The following is a 17,202-nucleotide window of genomic DNA, read 5'->3' as shown; positions in this document are numbered from 1 at the left end:
TTTCTATCTCCCTTCTACTCCCCGATCTTCGTTCTCCATTCTCCTCTTTTTCGGAGTCACTCTTTCCTCCAGTAGTTCTTTGCTCTCCTTCATTTCTCTCCCCACTCTTCCTCCACTCAGTCTCTCCCTTGTGCCTCCCCCCCCCCCCTTCAGGTTCCCTCCTAGACACGCCCCCTCGGCGCCCCTCCCCTTCCCCTTTCCGAGTACCCTCCTCCAGCCACGAGCTGGCCTCGCGGTCAGCCTCGCGACAGCCTCCCGCCGGCGCTAGGGGCGGGGTTTCCTAGCGCCCTGGCCCCGCCCCTGGGTCTCCCGGAGCTGAGCCGGCGCCACTCACACACTCCGAGCCGCCATTTTGCTGCTAGAGTCGCCAACTGGGGACCCGGCGCTTTCTCGTTTGCGTGGCGGCGGCTCCAGGGGCGACCGGCGGCTGCAGCTGCTGGCAGCGGGGCCGGTTCGGGGGGCGGCCGGGGGCTCGGACCGGCGAAGGCAGCACGAGGAGGAGCGGCCCGGCGGACAGGTGACTGGTGGCCGGGGTCCGGGACAGGTGCGGGTCCGGGGCACTCCCTCCCCATCCTTGACTTACTACCCCCCCCTCCATCTCCCGGGAGGGGACGGGGCCGAGGCTGCTCGGGATTCTTCATTCACTAGAAGTGAGAAGAGGAAGAGAATTGGGGGGGGGAGGGAAAGAGGCTCGTTGATCAGGAAAGATGGAGGGGGGGTATTGATTTACTAGAAAAGAAGAGACGGGGGCCCTCCAATTCCTATAGAATATGAATAAGGGTCCCCAAGGCAGGGGCGCCCCGCCCCCTGCATCCAGAACCGTAATGGCTAGTATTTGTATGACTCATTCAACACTTTCCCTGGGGGCGGGATGAGTGGGAGCACACACCCCCCTCCTTGCTCTTGGGGCGATACACCTTTATCTTGGAATTGGGGCCGATTTTCTCCCGAGATAAACCCTAGGGGAGCAGGAGATTTGATTCACTTTTGTATTTTGTGTGCCCTGCTGGCAGGAAGGGAGTTCTTAGTAAATAAATACATGTTGGTTGGTGGATTAGAAGGTTCTAGGTCCAGAATTTTTACCTTTTTAATGTTATTTACCCTTTTGGCAGTTTCGTAAAGATCCCCTTCTTCAAACAGTGATTTTAAATGAAATTGTATTGCAAAGGCTATGCAAGGTTTAAAAAACATTTAACACAATTTATCTCATTTGAACTTCACCACCATACTGGGGGGTAGGTACTGTTATTATCCCTATTTTTACTCATGTGAACGCTTTTTTGACAAATCTAGAGTCACCCAGCTAAAGAAATGTCTGAGCCCAAATTTGAAGCCAGGTCTTCTGACTTCAAGTCCAGTGCTCTATGGACTGAGCAGCCTACCTGCTTTGAAACTCTATTCTAACTATATTTTTAAAAAAATTTTTTTTTCACAGAACCCCAGTGCTAGGTAATAACTTGACAACGTAAAGTCTTGAGAGATGCTCCCTGAGTCCTGATTACCATTTCACCCTTGTTGATTCCCTCCAATATTGTTTTTAGGTTTGACTTTGGACCCCAGTTACTTTATAGATATAACAGATCTAGAGTCACCCAGCTAAAGAAATGTCTGAGCCCAAATTTAAAGCCAGGTCTTCTGACTTCAAGTCCAGTGCTCTATGGACTGAGCAGCCTACCTGCTTTGAAACTCTTTTCTAACTATATTTTTTTAAAAAAAATTTTTTCACAGAACCCCAGTGCTAGGTAATAACTTGACAATATAAAGTCTTGAGAGATGCTCCCTGAGTCCTGATTACCATTTCACCCTTGTTGATTCCCTCCAATATTGTTTTTAGGTTTGACTTTGGACCCCAGTTACTTTCTAGATATGACAAATCTAGAGTCACCCAGCTAAAGAAATGTCTGAGCCCAAATTTAAAGCCAGGTCTTCTGACTTCAAGTCCAGTGCTCTATGGACTGAGCAGCCTACCTGCTTTGAAACTCTATTCTAACTATATTTTAAAAAATAATAATTCACAGAACCCCAGTGCTAGGTAATAACTTGACAATGTAAAGTCTTGAGAGATGCTCCCTGAGTCCTGATTACCATTTCACCCTTGTTCATTCCCTCCAATATTGTTTTTAGGTTTGACTTTGGACCCCAGTAACTTTCTAGATAGATTGCTAAGTGGTGCAGTGGATAGAATGGCAATGGATTTAGGAACCAGACTGACTAAAGTTGCTATTAAGGTGTACTGTAACTTTTTTTTTTTTTTAAGTTTAGTCATGGCTTCTACATTAGCGCTCAGAAGCATTGTTATTTATACTGATTAATTCATATTAGTGAATTAGCTAGGGAAGTTAAGGATTGAAAACAACCAAAAACGGTTCCACTTTTAATTCTTGGGCCTTACTAGTAGTGTCATGTTAATGTTAATTTGAAGAAAGATGTTTTTATTTTCCTCAATGCCATTCCCTTGCATCTTTTGTGTGGGATTCATGATAATAATTGTTATGGCTAAAGAATTCACCAACTGGCCGACTTGCTGGAAATAAGCTGCTCATACTTAACTAAAGTAAGTACTTAGACAGCATTCATAATCTTATCTTTAGCATGTTTGAAGCCTTTCCAACAAGGTAGAAATTGCCATAGATTGTTCTTCAATAACATAGCCTTTGAAAACCCAATTATAATAGGACTTTGGAGGGAAAGTTTGATAATCATAACGGTAATAATTATTGTATATAGCAAACAAATGCTATCTTCTGTGTTAAAGAGTTGTGCCATTTTTGTCATACAGTAGATAGTGGGACAATATTATTCAAACCAATTCAAATCCAGCATTTTTTCACAGTACTTTGCTATGTTTTGATTCTAGAAATTTTTTACTCTCAAATTACTTTTAAATAATTTTGTTAGGTTTTTATATGGTAGTTAGAAAATTTATTAAGTATCTGCTTACTTTTTTCCAAGCACTGTATCAGGCTCCAGAGAATAGAGACAAAAAAATAAGAAATTGTTACTGTGAATGTAAATGATACAATTTACATTGCATCAGAGAAACAACTTTACACATAAAAGTAAATACAAAATATATACAAACAAAATTGAAAGTAATCTGAAGGGACATTAGCAGTTGGAGAAGTAGTAGGCATTTAAGCTGAGCATTTATTGGAGCTAGTGACTATTTTTTCCCTTTTACTTTTTTATTGATGCCTTTTGTTTTCTGTTTTTGTTTTTTTAATGTCACATTTCAGAATATGACCATTCTCCTATGAGTTACATCTCTTAAATTTTTTATTGTGAAGTTGGCAAATATAAACAAGAATAAACATGGCAATATACAAAGAATAACGAAAGAGAAATAAATGTGAAATTGAACCTTTGTTTTATATATTGTTTTTTATATTATGTACAAGTTTTAGAAGGGGGAAATAATTCATATTTAATGTAATTCCCATACTGTTCTGCTAAATGTGCCTCTTCTACTTATTTTTTTAATGATTAATCATTGATGCTCTTTTCCATCTTTTCTCTCTCTCATTCTCTAACAAATTCCTCTTCCCTCTTCCCCACACAAATAAGTCCCTCCCAGTGTAATATTAAAATACTCAAAACAAATGCAGCCATTGCTATGTCTGAAAATGAATTTCCTCCTAGTCCAGTGCCTCTCTTTCAAAGGGTGAGAAGCATGATTCATCATTATTCTTTGGGTGTAGTAATGGGTCATTTTGTTGATCAATGTTCTTAAGTCTTTCAATTATTTTTCTTTATAGTGTTGTACTTATTTTATAATTGATCTCCTGGTTTATGACCTGGCCCTTATAATAATATAGATTTAAAAAGAAAGACATCAGAGCACTTAAGCAAAATTAACTATTTGTGTAATACTTTACATCTATATAATTTAAAAGTGTTTAGTTTTGTTTTACGGTCTATTTAGAAATGCTAGAATCTTGTATAATTTTCTTGGTTCTGCTTCATTCTCCATCAGTTTGTCTTTCTGAAGCATTTTGAACTCTTACTATATCTTGATGGTTTTTACCCAGATAGTATTGTATTACATCTTTGTATATCGATTTGTTTAGTTATTTTCTCATTGATATTCAGAATTTTTTTCCAGCACTTTGCTACCGCAAAAAAGTGACACAGTCCTTGGGAACTAAGAATTAAGGACCAACTATGACTATTTTTAATATCTGAGAGACTTTTCTTTCATTGACCATTGAGTGTTTGCCTAGCAGTGGGATCGCTGGGTTAGAGTCTGTCTGTGAGCATTATAGTGACCTTTTAAAAAATTTAATTCATAATTTCCTTTCCAGAATGGTTGGGCCAATTTGCAACTTTACTAACAGTATATAAGTATATTATGAGCTAGGAATTCTAAGAGGTAGAGCCTGAGGTGTGGAGAAAATGCATTCTACACATGGCAGATAGGAGATGGAATGTTGTATATGAAGTAGGTAGTTTGACTGGAACAGACAGTTAAAGAATGTATTATATAACAATACTGGAATGATAAGACTGGATCAAGAACATGAAGAGTTTTAAATGCTTAACAGAGAAGTTTGTCTTTTAGTCTAAAAGCAGTAAGGCAACCACTATAACTTTTTGAATAGAGAGAGTGATATGGTGACACTTGTGCTTAGGAATTTACTGGCAACTATCTGGAGGATGGATTGAAGAGGTAGTAGACAATGTAAGGAAATCAGTTAGAAAGCTAATGGAATAGTCCAGTTTAGGGATGATGAGGATCTGACCTACTAGTGACTGTGTGAGTATAATGGAAAATAGATACAATGAAAAATAAGTATTGGATTTGGTATCTGAGGATCTGAATTCACATTTCACCTCTGACTCTTACCATCTGTGTCACCTTGGGCAAATAACTTAACCTCTTTGGGTCTCAGTTTCTTCATCTGTAAATTGAGAGGGTAGAATTAAATGACTTGCCCTTCCAAGTCTAAGCCATGAGCAAGGATAGTGGTATCCATTACAGAAACAGACATATAGTTTCAAGGGGATGCTGGGAGTGCAAGTAGGAGAGGACTGAGTTCTATTTTGGTTGTGTTACATGTTGAATTTGAGATGCCTGTTGGACAATTCAGTTTGAAGATTTCAAAAGGCAATTTAGTATGAAACTTGATGTTGGAGAGGGACTGGATATAGAATGGATATATAGGTAAGTCATCTGCAGAAAGATGATAAATGAATCCTGACAAACTGTTGAGATTACCAGAATGCTGTAAAGAAGAAGTAACAGAATCTTGGGGTGCAACCACTCTAGGGGATGGAATGTGGATGTTGGCTGTAGAAGAAATGAAGAACTAACCAGTGAGAAGAGAAGGCCTACTACCAAGCCACATTCTATTACTAAAATTCAGAGAAAAGAAAATATCTAAGAAGAAAATGATCAGCAATGTTAAATGCTGTGAAGAGGTCAAGAAGGATAAAGAAAGAGAAAGTCATTAAATTCAGCAATTATTGGTTTGTAGAAAACAGTTTCATTTGCATGATAGGGTCAGAAGTCTGATTAAAAGAAATTGAGTGGGAACTAAATAAGATCAAAGAATACAAATAGCTTTTTAAATAGTTTATGAAAGGGATAATAATTTGAGGGGGATGGTAGGATTAAATAAAGATTTGGGTTTTTTTTGGGGGGAGGGGGAGTTTGAGCCTGGCGGAAATTAATGTAATTTAGGGAGAGATCATAACTGTAAGAAAAGATTGAAGGTGGGAATAGGAGGTAGGTCGTCTATAGAGAAAGGAGGGTTATCAAAGTTATAAGGGATTGACCTATGAGACTGTAGACCAGTTTGTCTGGAGCATAGAATGTGTAAAGGAGAGTGATGTTATTTCCATAACCTACCAATTGTCCGTTTTGCATCCATAGCATCTCACATTTTTCTCAATTCACATAATCTCTAGTTCTTACTTCTTTTGTTCTGGACTTGTTCCCCCTCTCCCCCCCCCACTTGGCTCTGGAGTAAAGAGGATGGAGGTTCAAATCCCACTTATGAGTGGCAATAAACTTGAAAGATTTAAAAGAATGATAGTGTCATTGACAAAAATAAGGAAGTTTAGAAGAGGGTGGGTTTAGTTAATAAGTTCTGTATTGGATATGAGTTTTGTTTGTTTTTTTTAAATAAAGAGTTTTTAGCATTCATTTTAAAAAATTTTTCTTCCGTTACTTCCCTCTATCCAAGACAGCAAGCAATCTGATGGAGGTTTATATGTATATATATATATGTATATATGTATGTATATATATAAAATCATTTTTAAACATATTTCCGTATTAATCATGTTGGGAAAGAAAAATCATAACAAAAGGGAAAAACCAGGGGGAAGAAAATAAAACATAACAAAAAAAATCAAAATAATATGCTTTAATCTTCATTCAGACTCCATATTCTTTTTTTGGAAGCAGATGGCAATTTCCATTCTACGTCTCTTGGACTTGTCTTGTGTCACTGTATTGCTGATCATAGTTGATCATCACTGCACATACAGAGTTTAAGGTGGCTCTGGGATATTCAGTTTGAAATTTCCAGGAGACTATTGGTAAAGAGGAATTGAAGGTCCTATAGACAATGGACATAGATATATAGATCAGTGAGTGATCTGAGAGGATTATTAAACTTATAAGAATTGATGAAGTTACTGAGAGAATACTGAGAGAGAAGAGCTGCCCTGTATTCATTTTGTACACATTATAATTATATAAATAGAATCAGGAGAACTATTTACATAATGACTTTAATGATGTAAAGGACACAATTATATAAGTATATTTTCTGTTAGAATTTGTATTCTTTCAACCATAGAGACTTTAACTTTTACCTCTAATTTATTGTTTATCACAATGTATGGCACATATTGTATAGTTAGTACTTTGTAAATGTGTGCTCATTGAGTTTAGTCACCTAGCATTAGATCCTAAAAGAATTTATTATTAAGAATTTAGAAAACATCAATGAATATGAATATAAAGAACAGAACAGGAAAAAAGAAAACTGCATATGAATCTATTTTGTACAGATTTTTTTTAAGGTGTTTATAAACAAGAAGAATCATGATGAAGTGGCTAAAGAATATCCCCTAGGGTTCTCTGTATCCTCTCTGTTTCACTTGGTGATCTCATCAGTTCCTTTGGTTTCAATTACCAGCTGCTTACAGAATCTCATATCAACTTATCCAGCTATAACTTCTCTCCAAAACTTTATTTTCCCATCTCCAGTTGCCTTCTGGACATCTCAAAACAGATAAAACTATAGATATTTTAAATTCATCATGTCCAAAACTGAACTCACCTTTTTTCCTAAACCCTTTTCACTTTCAAATTTCCCTATTACTAAAAAACAATACTCTTCCCCCCCCAAAAAAAAAAAAAAGTTGTGATCAGGAGATTAAAAACTTTTTATTTTATTTATTGTAGGTGTTACTTTTTCCATTTACATTGAAGAAAACAATATATATACAATAAAAACACTCCTTCACTTTGCATTAGTTCATGTAGATTTTTCCATGCTGTTTTTACCACACTGATCACCTCTTACAACTTCTCTCTTCTTAATTCTAAATGAATAGAAGTTACATAATCATGGAGAAACTTTTAATATAAACTCATTATTGTATTTCAGGGTTTGAGAGAAAAGGATTTCTACTTGAGGGAAATATCACAGGGGTCCCGAAAGTATGGCCCACAGGCAACTGAGGACGATTATCCCCCTCACCCAGGACTATGAAGTTTCTTTATTTAAAGGCCCACAAAAGAAAAGTTTTTGTTTTTACTATAGTCTGGCCTTCCAACAGTCTGAGGGACAGTGAACTGGCCCCCTATTTAAAAAGTTTGAGGACCCCCTGTCTTAGTGAATCAAGAATGTTTATTTCCATGAATATTGCTTGTGTTAGCTGATGAGGATATGCTTCTGTTATTATTGACATCTCCTGAGCTTATTCTCCATACTCACCCAACATCTACTTGAAGCTTTCCCTTAAACAAGCAGGAATTAACTTTTTTAAAAATACAAGCCAGAGTTTTGGATAATTGAATTATCTTGGGACGTTTCAAAATGAGACCTGTAGAAAGAAAATTAGTCATTATGCTGATTTCAAGAAAAATCAAGTGTTTCCTATATACACTGTGGTAACATAAGATAGTGCTTATTTTGGGAGTTTTCCTGTCTTAAGGAAAAGGATGAGTACTTTCTATTAAGTACAAAATAATCTCTCTCTTTTCTCTCTTCTTTCTTCTTCTCTCTTCTCTTCTTTCTCTCTCTCGCTCTCTCTCTCTCTCTCTCTCTCTCTCTCTCTTTTCTCTCTCCTCTCCTCTCCTCTCCTCTCCTCTCCTCTTCTCTCTCTCTCTCTCACCAAAGCAGCTTTCACCTCTGAGGTTTTAGTTCAATCTGACTAGACTTATTAAAGCAGACATATTTCCACATTAATCATATTGCACAAGAAAATCAAGGTACATTTTATATTTTTTATAAATATTCTTCCATTTCATTTAAATTAATCACATTTGTTTACCCATAATTGGACAAAATAATTTCTAATATTTCCTTTATTTATTGTAGGTTTTTAACTTTTTAGATATCGGCAATGTGATTTTCCTCCCTTTTTAAAACAAGTTGGTTAATAGTTTGTTTAAAAAAAACCAGAAATCCAGTTCTAATATTAAACTCCTATTTTCTCTCAGACCTCTCTCTCTCTCACCAAAGCAGCTTTCACCTCTGAGGTTTTAGTTCAATCTGACTAGACTTATTAAAGCAGACATATTTCCACATTAATCATATTGCACAAGAAAATCAAGGTACATTTTATATTTTTTATAAATATTCTTCCATTTCATTTAAATTAATCACATTTGTTTACCCATAATTGGACAAAATAATTTCTAATATTTCCTTTATTTATTGTAGGTTTTTAACTTTTTAGATATCGGCAATGTGATTTTCCTCCCTTTTTAAAACAAGTTGGTTAATAGTTTGTTTAAAAAAAACCAGAAATCCAGTTCTAATATTAAACTCCTATTTTCTCTCAGACCTCTCTCTCTCTCTCACCAAAGCAGCTTTCACCTCTGAGGTTTTAGTTCAATCTGACTAGACTTATTAAAGCAATTCCTCTATGCAGATTACAATGGATGCTAGAAATAAGAGATGAAAACTATTTCTTTTCCTCAAAGAGTTTACAATTTGAATAACTCCAATTATAGTTTTAGTTCTACTCCTTACCAGCTGTGTGACCCTGGTAATGTCACTTCATCTCCCTGGGAAACTTAATTCCTCTTTTGTATTGAACTAGATGATATCCATGATTCCTTCAAAGATCCCAAAAATACTGTTATCTTATAATCTCTAAGAAAAGTATATCACAATGTCCACAATTCTTTTTCTGAGTCTTGCTATCATAGCTAAGCAAAATAAACAATATAAAATAAACAACAAAATTTAATTTAGCCGAATTATCAGTTCATCATTTAAAAGTAGCAGTGGTGAAAGTTATACACAAAGGCGATATTAAAAATAAATGTATTATTAAATAAGGAAGGAAGCAGAGTGTTGCTTGAAGTAGCATTTGTTATTTCAGTATACATAATAAGCCAAACAGTGTTCATCACACTGGAGAGTTCAAGAATCTAGAGTACTGAATACTGTTTGTGACTCTTCTGACCTTTTGACATGGTCAGTTCTGAATCAGAATGGGAACACTTTCTGAACACCAACCATTTCAGACTTATTAAAAACTGATAGAAGCTTGAAATTTCTTTGACAATTTTCAGGTTTATAAAATATTTATGTTATATAATAGTAATGATTATAAGATGATCATAGCAAATTACAAGAATACAATATGTATTTTTCCCAATAAGTTAGTAATTGAATCTGTTTTTTGTTTTGAGTAATTATTTAGGAAATACTGTATAATTTATTTTCAAGTCACTGAAAACATGATTTTCTATGTGGGTCAACACAATTATATTTTTAGAATTAATATGGTCTTGTTACAAATGGAAAATCCAAGAGGATTTTTAAAAGTAAAATTAAAAGAGTATAATTAAATGTGAATAACGCAGTGTAAAAGCAAAAAGGAACACTAGACAATTCATTTGCGAGAGATAAGTGATTTGTTCAGGGTCACACAGCTTGTAGATTAGATGTGTGAGGCTAGATTTGAACTCTGGAGGATGTCTTCCAAACTCCACAGCCAGCACTCTATCCATGGAACCACCTAGCTGCTTTCATCTTGCCTCGCTTCCATTTATTTGATAGTTATTACAAGACTGCTATTATTGTGTATAGTATTTTCCTGATTCTGTTCACTTAATTTTATATCAATTCATATAAGTCTTTCTGGTTTTTCTGTAATCTGTTAATCATTTCTTATACCACAATAGTATTCTATTGCTATCATTTGCCACAGTTTGTTCAACAATTTCCAGTTAATGGCATCCTCTCTATTTCTTTTTTTTTTTTTTCCATCACAAAAAGAGCTGTTATGTAAGCATATATAAGTCTTTTTTTTGTTGTTGTTTTTTCTGTTTGGGATACAAGCCTAATAGTAGTTGATGGGGAAATTAAAGAATATGCATATTTTTATAGCCCTTTGGGCATAGTTCTAAATTATTCTCTACAAATGGTTGAGTAGTTCACAACTCTACCAACAATGCAATGAGTCAGTTTTCAAATGGTGGTACCTCAGAGTTTTAATTTGCATTTTTCTAATCAATAGTGATTGAGAGTATTTTATCATAAATATTGATTTACTTGATTTATTTTTTCTGAAAACTACTATTTAATGTCCTTTAACCATGTGTAGATTGGGGAATTGCTTGTGTTTTTATAAATTTGACTCAGTGCCCACAAGGGACATAAAACAGGCACAAAAAGTGCCACTGCCCACTTTGGACACACTGTAAGTCCCTGGCATAGGATGCTCCCTGGAGCCTTTTGCCAAAGTGTTCTGTCAGTATTCTCAGTCTGGGACACCATGGACAAATCTTCAACTCCCCAGAGACTCAGTTTCCTCATTTATAAAATAAGGGGTTCAGACTACATAGTGTCATGAGCTATAGATCTCTGATATTGGAAGGAGGCTGGGGACTCTGCTGTTCTGAACTCATTATAGCAGTCCCAGTTTAGAAAAGATAATTTTCCAGCTTGGGGGTCCTATTGCTGTCCAGCAGTCAAATCGATAGTCCTAGATTTAAAGCTAGAAGATCTAGTACAAACAAAAAAAATTGGTCTTGATCTGGTCATCAGTAGGGAGCCATGGTGGCTTCTAGAGCAGGGAAATGGGGAAAAGTAGCATTTTGGGAGTACTGGCAGCACATAGAGAATGGAGACTTGCTCGTGGTGTTTCCAGGGCTACCTCCAGATTCTGTTTCTTCATCTGGCTGAATAAGTTATGGTAAATGAATAAAAGGGAATATTAAATATTATTGTTCCATAAGAAACGATCAGCAGGCTGATTTCAGAAAAACTTGGAAACACTTGCATGAATTGATGCTAAATGAAGTGAGCACAACTAGGAGAACATTGTACAGAGTAACAAGATTATGTAATGATCAACTCGTGGAGTTGGCTTTTTTCAACAATGAAGTCAATCAAGGCTATTCAATTGATTTGGGATGGGGAAAGCCATCTAGAGAAAGAGAACAATGTAGAACAATAAACATAGTGTTTTCACCTTTGTTGTTTGTTGGCTTATTGTTGTTTTTTTCCTTTCTTGTTATTTTTCCTTTCTGATCTCATGCAGTATGATAAATGTGGAAATATGTTTAGAAGAATTGCATATATTTAACCAATATTGTATTGTCTTGAAGAGGGGGAGACAAAGTTTTGCAAAAGTAAATGTTGATAACTATCTTTGCATGCATTTGAAAAAAATAAATACTATTTAAAATTTTTTTTTAAATTCCGTTTCTTGCTTTTCTTCTACTTTTGATTGCATTGGTTTTGTTTGTGTATTGTGAAATTAAAATCTTTTTAATTTCATGTAATCAGAATTATTCATTGTACTTTCTGTGATCCTTTCTGTCTTTGTTTAAGCTCTTGTTCCTAGATCTGATAGGTAAATTTTTCTGTTCTACCCTCTCCTAATGTACTTATTATATTACTATTTATGTCTAAATCATATGCCCATTTTTTACTTTATCTTGCTTGGTATGTGGGGTGAGATATTGGTCTATACCTATTTTTTTTTTAATCATAGTAGATTTTTATTTTTCAAAATAGATGCAAAGCTGGTTCTTCAGCATTCACCCTCGCAAAACTTTGTGTTCCAAATTTGTCTCCCTCTGTTCCCACCTTCCCCCTCCCCTAGACAGCAAGTAATTCAGTATGTGTTCAATATGTGCAATTTTATAGACATATTTCCACATTAATCATATTGCACAAGAAAATCAAGGTACATTTTATATTTTTTATAAATATTCTTCCATTTCATTTAAATTAATCAAATTTGTTTACCCATAATTGGACAAAATAATTTCTAATATTTCCTTTATTTATTGAAGGTTTTTAACTTTTTAGATATCGGCAATGTGATTTTCCTCCCTTTTTTAAACAAGTTGGTTAATAGTTTGTTTAAAAAAAAACAAATCTGGTTCTAATATTAAACTGCCATTTTTATGTTTAGTTGTTTGTTTTTTTATATGTAGCTTTTACTAGATTTTTCCATTGCTTTGGTCAGTATTTTTTATTTCATTGAATAGTTTTTAAAACTATACATTTTCCCCTAACGAATAGTGTAGTTGCATCCAAAAGTTTGGATTTGTACTTCATTATTATCATTTTCTACATAGAAATTACCTAATATAGCTGTGATTTATTCTTGAATTTATCAATTCTTTGGGATTAATCTTCATTAAATTTGTCTTTTCTTCAAATGCCCTTTATTGACCATAATTTATTGTTTTATTTTGAATTTAATGAACACTAAAAAAGAATATCTCTAGATAAAATATAGAACAGGAAGTTTTATTTATGAAAAATATGAGTCCATTATGTACAACTTCCTTTTTTATAAGTGCATAATAAATTTAGTTGTCCTTGAAATTTGAAGTAATGTCCTGCTTGTGTTTCCTTTGAGATTTCCCATGTGGGCACTTTGTTCTTGTCTGAATTTTGGGTTTCCCTATCACCATGGTAACTTTCTATGGCTAAGATCCTTTTCAGTTTCTTGCTCATTTTCCTTCTGTCTTTTCCCCTCCTATTTTGTGGCTTTTGAAGTTAAGCTCTATTCTTGAGGTATAGAGAGTACTGACCCAAACTTCTTGTGCCACTCTGAATCTTGGCTTTTGAGTACAGGGGCCCCTTATGTTTGGGGTCTTGCTCACATCAAGGGATAATCGCCCTATTTGCTCTCTCTCTAACCTGGTTTTCTAGACAGGCCTTCTGTGCTGAGACTGAAGACTGCCCAATGGGTCTGCTCTGTTACTGAGCTAGGACTGAGGGTCTCAGTTGTTGATCTGCTGTGATTAAGATTCTTTCATTGGCTTTTCTAGGCATTGTTGAGTTGGGCTGAATACCCCTTTCACCCTAGTGAAACTGACCTTTCTTGAAGTCCTGCCAATTTAACTTGACCTATAGAGTGGTTTCATTCTGTCAGACTGTTCAGAGGTTTGATTTTATATGGTTTTTGAGGGAAACTGGGAAAGCTTGAACCGCTTCATGGCTTGGCTCTGACTCTGGAACTTACCACTTTTATCTTTTTTTCAGTTTAATAATAGACAAAGGTCTATTATCTGACTTTTTGCAAAATTTTGTTTATGTCCTTTCATACTTTTAGGAGGGAGGGGGAAAGAAAGGAGTAAGAATAGGTACATATATGAAATCCCTTCTTTGCTATCCATTTCACCCCATATTTTGATTAACTTTTATTTCACAAGTTCTATGTCATTAGACATGGATAGGTGGAATGCATTAATGTCACTTTTCCTGCTTATCTTTTTTAACCATGATTCTTTGTCTTGTATGAGATCATGATTACTATCCTCATTTTCCCTAAATTCTTAAGAAACATATTAAATTCTGTGTCAGGTTCTTGTTTTTATTTTACATGAACTTTTATTTCAAATGTCAGTCTTATAATCCATTCTGTTATCCTCTTTTTTATGGGTGAGTCTATCTTATTCCTGTTAGTATTTAGAATGGTTAATTATATATGTTAACCCATCATAACTTGCGAATTTTTTCTTTTTCCTCACCCCTTTCAATCCACATTTGTAAGGTAAAATTAAAATGATATGTTTTTTATTTCTGTATCCTTCCTTTCTTCATCAAGTTGAGATCCTAACCCCTGGTTCTTATCATTTTTTTTTTTTATTCTTTTAAATCTTTTATTTATGTTCTGCCCTGCAAACTTGAAGTTTATTTTGCTAGCCACTACTTCTTCCATAGCTCTGCTCTCTTTCCTTTTATTAGCCCCTTTTTATTTTATTGTTTCATTTATTTCAACACCAGCGTGTGTGTGTGTTTTGTGTGTGTGTGTGTATGTGTTCAGAGACTTCCTTTATCAGATTCAGATTAATAGTGAGTCTTTTGAGATGCAGTTTATGACACTGTTCCCAACAATCTTCTCTCCCCCTCCCAGTGTGTTTATATACTTTTCTACTATATTGCAGTATGAAGAAAAACTTTGTTCTTCCATCTTATTTCCCATTTCTTTCATAATGTATTCCTTTATCCCTCCTTTTTCTTATATTTTAAAATAAAGTAAAACAAAATCATACCTAAACCCTTTTTTTTGTCTTTATTAATGCATTTTGTGATTTGAAGACAGTAAAAGGACTATTCTGAATATAGTTTTCTCCCTTATTAGAATGTAAATACATAAATGAAATTTATCTTTACAGTCATATTATTGATAAATGGCTGAGATATTCAATAAGTACTTATAAATTAAGTAAATAGTATGAGAAAGTGATGCTACGTATTTATCAGGTGATATATTTAGATAACTCAATTCTCTATTTATGTATAAATCATTCCAGAAGCTTATCTTTGATTTTTTTTCTATTTTTCATTGTTGTTCCAGGAAGAATTTTGATGTTGGAGAATGACAGCAACTCCATTCCTTAATTCAAATACTTTTCTGCAAGATTTACATTCTACATACTGGTTCAATTGAGCTTTTCTTTAAGCTCTACTTTTCTTGTAAGTTTATAATTTATTCTTCATTGAATATTTTGAATATTGAGAAATAATAAAATTATTGTATTGCAGCCATGTAATGAATTTAGTAGCTCTAAAATCCTGATGTATTTTCTACTTGGATTGATGATCATAATTTGTTATATGAAAATGCATTATTTCATTACATATATTAACTCTAAATATATTACATATTTTTCCAGTACTCTAGAAATTGAAAAAAACAAGGAGGTTTTGATGTTTTGTGTGGCACCTTCTGAATTAGAAACCATCATGAATGTACCTAAGGGTGGCCTGGTGTTGTTTTCAGCTAATTCCAATTCATCTTGTATGGAACTTTCAAAGAAAATTGCCGAGTGAGTATTAAATGTGCTGTTGCTACCTATTCGACAATACCTTAAACAGTGGGTAAAACAACATTAATATTAAGATTCAAATGACTATTTAAAGATAACATTTTAAAAGTTGATATAGTTATTGGTGGTATATTTAAATGTTATTGACTTTAAATATTTCCAAATATTCTAACATTTAGGTAAAAAAAAAAAAGTATTAGGATTGTCACTATTTGGAAAGACTTGTTTCTCTCATTAAAATTGACTTCATATGTTATATTCCAATATAATTTTAGAAAGTTTGCTTCCCATTATGTTTAATTTTATCAGAATTTCTACTATTTGATCTTTCCAATTTTTAATGGCAAGAATGAGCTTTCTGTTTGTTTTTAACTTTTCCCTTCTCTTTTATAGGAGGCTGGGGGTAGAAATGGGAAAAGTTCAGGTTTACCAGGAACCAAATAGAGGTGAGCAATCATATTCTGCTCTTAGCCTATTAATTTCTCTGTGACATAGTTGATCGTTTCAAATTTCTTTTGGTTTTATCATTGAGTTAGGCTCTGTATTAATAACTGATTTGAATATTTTGACTCAGTTGGTAAGTCACTTCATCAAAATATGGTAGAAATCTATAGGCATTTGTGAAATGGATTTTTATGTTTCTGGTACTGTGCTGGGCACTGGAGATACAAAAACAAAAATGAAATAGGCCTCTGCACTCCAAGGACTTACATTTCCTTGGAGGAGACATGTACATAATTAAGTACCTATGATTATTTTTTTTTTTTTGAACCATATCTACAATTTCATCAGTGTTGACATCTGTTGGTTAGGTACCTTCTTTACCAATGCAGATCAGTACCTTCTTTGCAATTTATCTTACAGAGTTGCTTAGGACACTAAGAGATGCTATATTATAATGACATAGACCTTAAAGTTCTTTGAAAGTCATTGAAGCCAATTTCATTTTGTTGTTGAAAAATTAAATCACCAAGAAGTTAAATGATTTGTCTAAAATCCCATAACTAGTCTAAGTGGCTGAGGGGAATCTGAACTTAGTGGACTCTAGATTCATTGCTCTTTCCACTACACTCTGCTGCTTTCAGTTTATTCATAAAGTAAGTGCTTAACTGGCCAGTTAATTGACTGAATTGACTTGTTAGTTAAGTGAAAATGCTTGAATTAACTATGCATTTAGTGAATTTTAGTCAATTATATTCTTTTTTGTTCACCATTTTTACAACAGTTGCCACATAAATATTATGAAAATGTATTAACAAAATTATTTTTTAATATAGTGGGAAGATTTGGAATCAGAGGACCTGAAATTGAATCCCAGCTCTGGTATTTATTACTTTTGTGACGTTGGGCAAGTCACTTAATTTTTCTGTGCCCTAGTTTTCTTATGTCAAAAATAGAAATTGGGCTAGACAGTCCCAGAGTTCTATAAGTAATTTAATTTCCCTTAATTTAATTTGCTATTTTGTGGGAAGAGCTGATGAAAGTTTTTTGTTTTATTTTGTTTTTTACAGGAACTGACTTGATTAGAAGGATTTGTATGTGGCTGATTTGAGTCCTGTAATAATTCTGTAATAATCCTGTGAGATAGCAGCTAATTTTTTATAGATGAGGAAACTGAAGCTTCAGTGATTTGCCCTGATTAAATCAACTAGTGTTTGTTTGTTTATTTAAAGCTAGGTATATGAAGACAAGCATAATTGAGGTTTTAA

At 34.4% G+C, this 17,202-nt stretch overlaps 1 protein-coding gene across 4 annotated transcripts in view; it reads left to right on the top strand.

Moving 5' to 3' along the window:
* Positions 1–295: 295 nt before the first annotated feature.
* Positions 296–17,202, top strand: part of PRPSAP2 (phosphoribosyl pyrophosphate synthetase associated protein 2) — a 55,931-nt gene continuing 39,024 nt past the window's right edge. Inside the window, exons 1-4 of one of the 4 annotated variants that reach the window (XM_031937624.1) lie at positions 296–544; positions 15,022–15,140; positions 15,341–15,493; positions 15,887–15,939. In XM_031937624.1, the coding sequence (XP_031793484.1) occupies positions 15,375–15,493; positions 15,887–15,939 (172 nt within the window). In that variant the 5' untranslated portion in view covers positions 296–544; positions 15,022–15,140; positions 15,341–15,374. Of the gene's footprint in view, positions 545–2,502; positions 2,555–9,656; positions 9,764–15,021; positions 15,141–15,340; positions 15,494–15,886; positions 15,940–17,202 lie in introns of those variants that run through there. The other 3 variants (XM_012542670.3, XM_031937630.1, XM_031937635.1) reach the window with 3 other exon arrangements.

Source organism: Sarcophilus harrisii, chromosome 1 (assembly GCF_902635505.1).
Source record: "Sarcophilus harrisii chromosome 1, mSarHar1.11, whole genome shotgun sequence".
Lineage (NCBI taxonomy): Eukaryota > Metazoa > Chordata > Mammalia > Dasyuromorphia > Dasyuridae > Sarcophilus > Sarcophilus harrisii.
The sequence above is the reverse complement of the archived record's forward strand: the minus strand, read 5'-3'. Positions and strand labels throughout refer to the sequence as shown.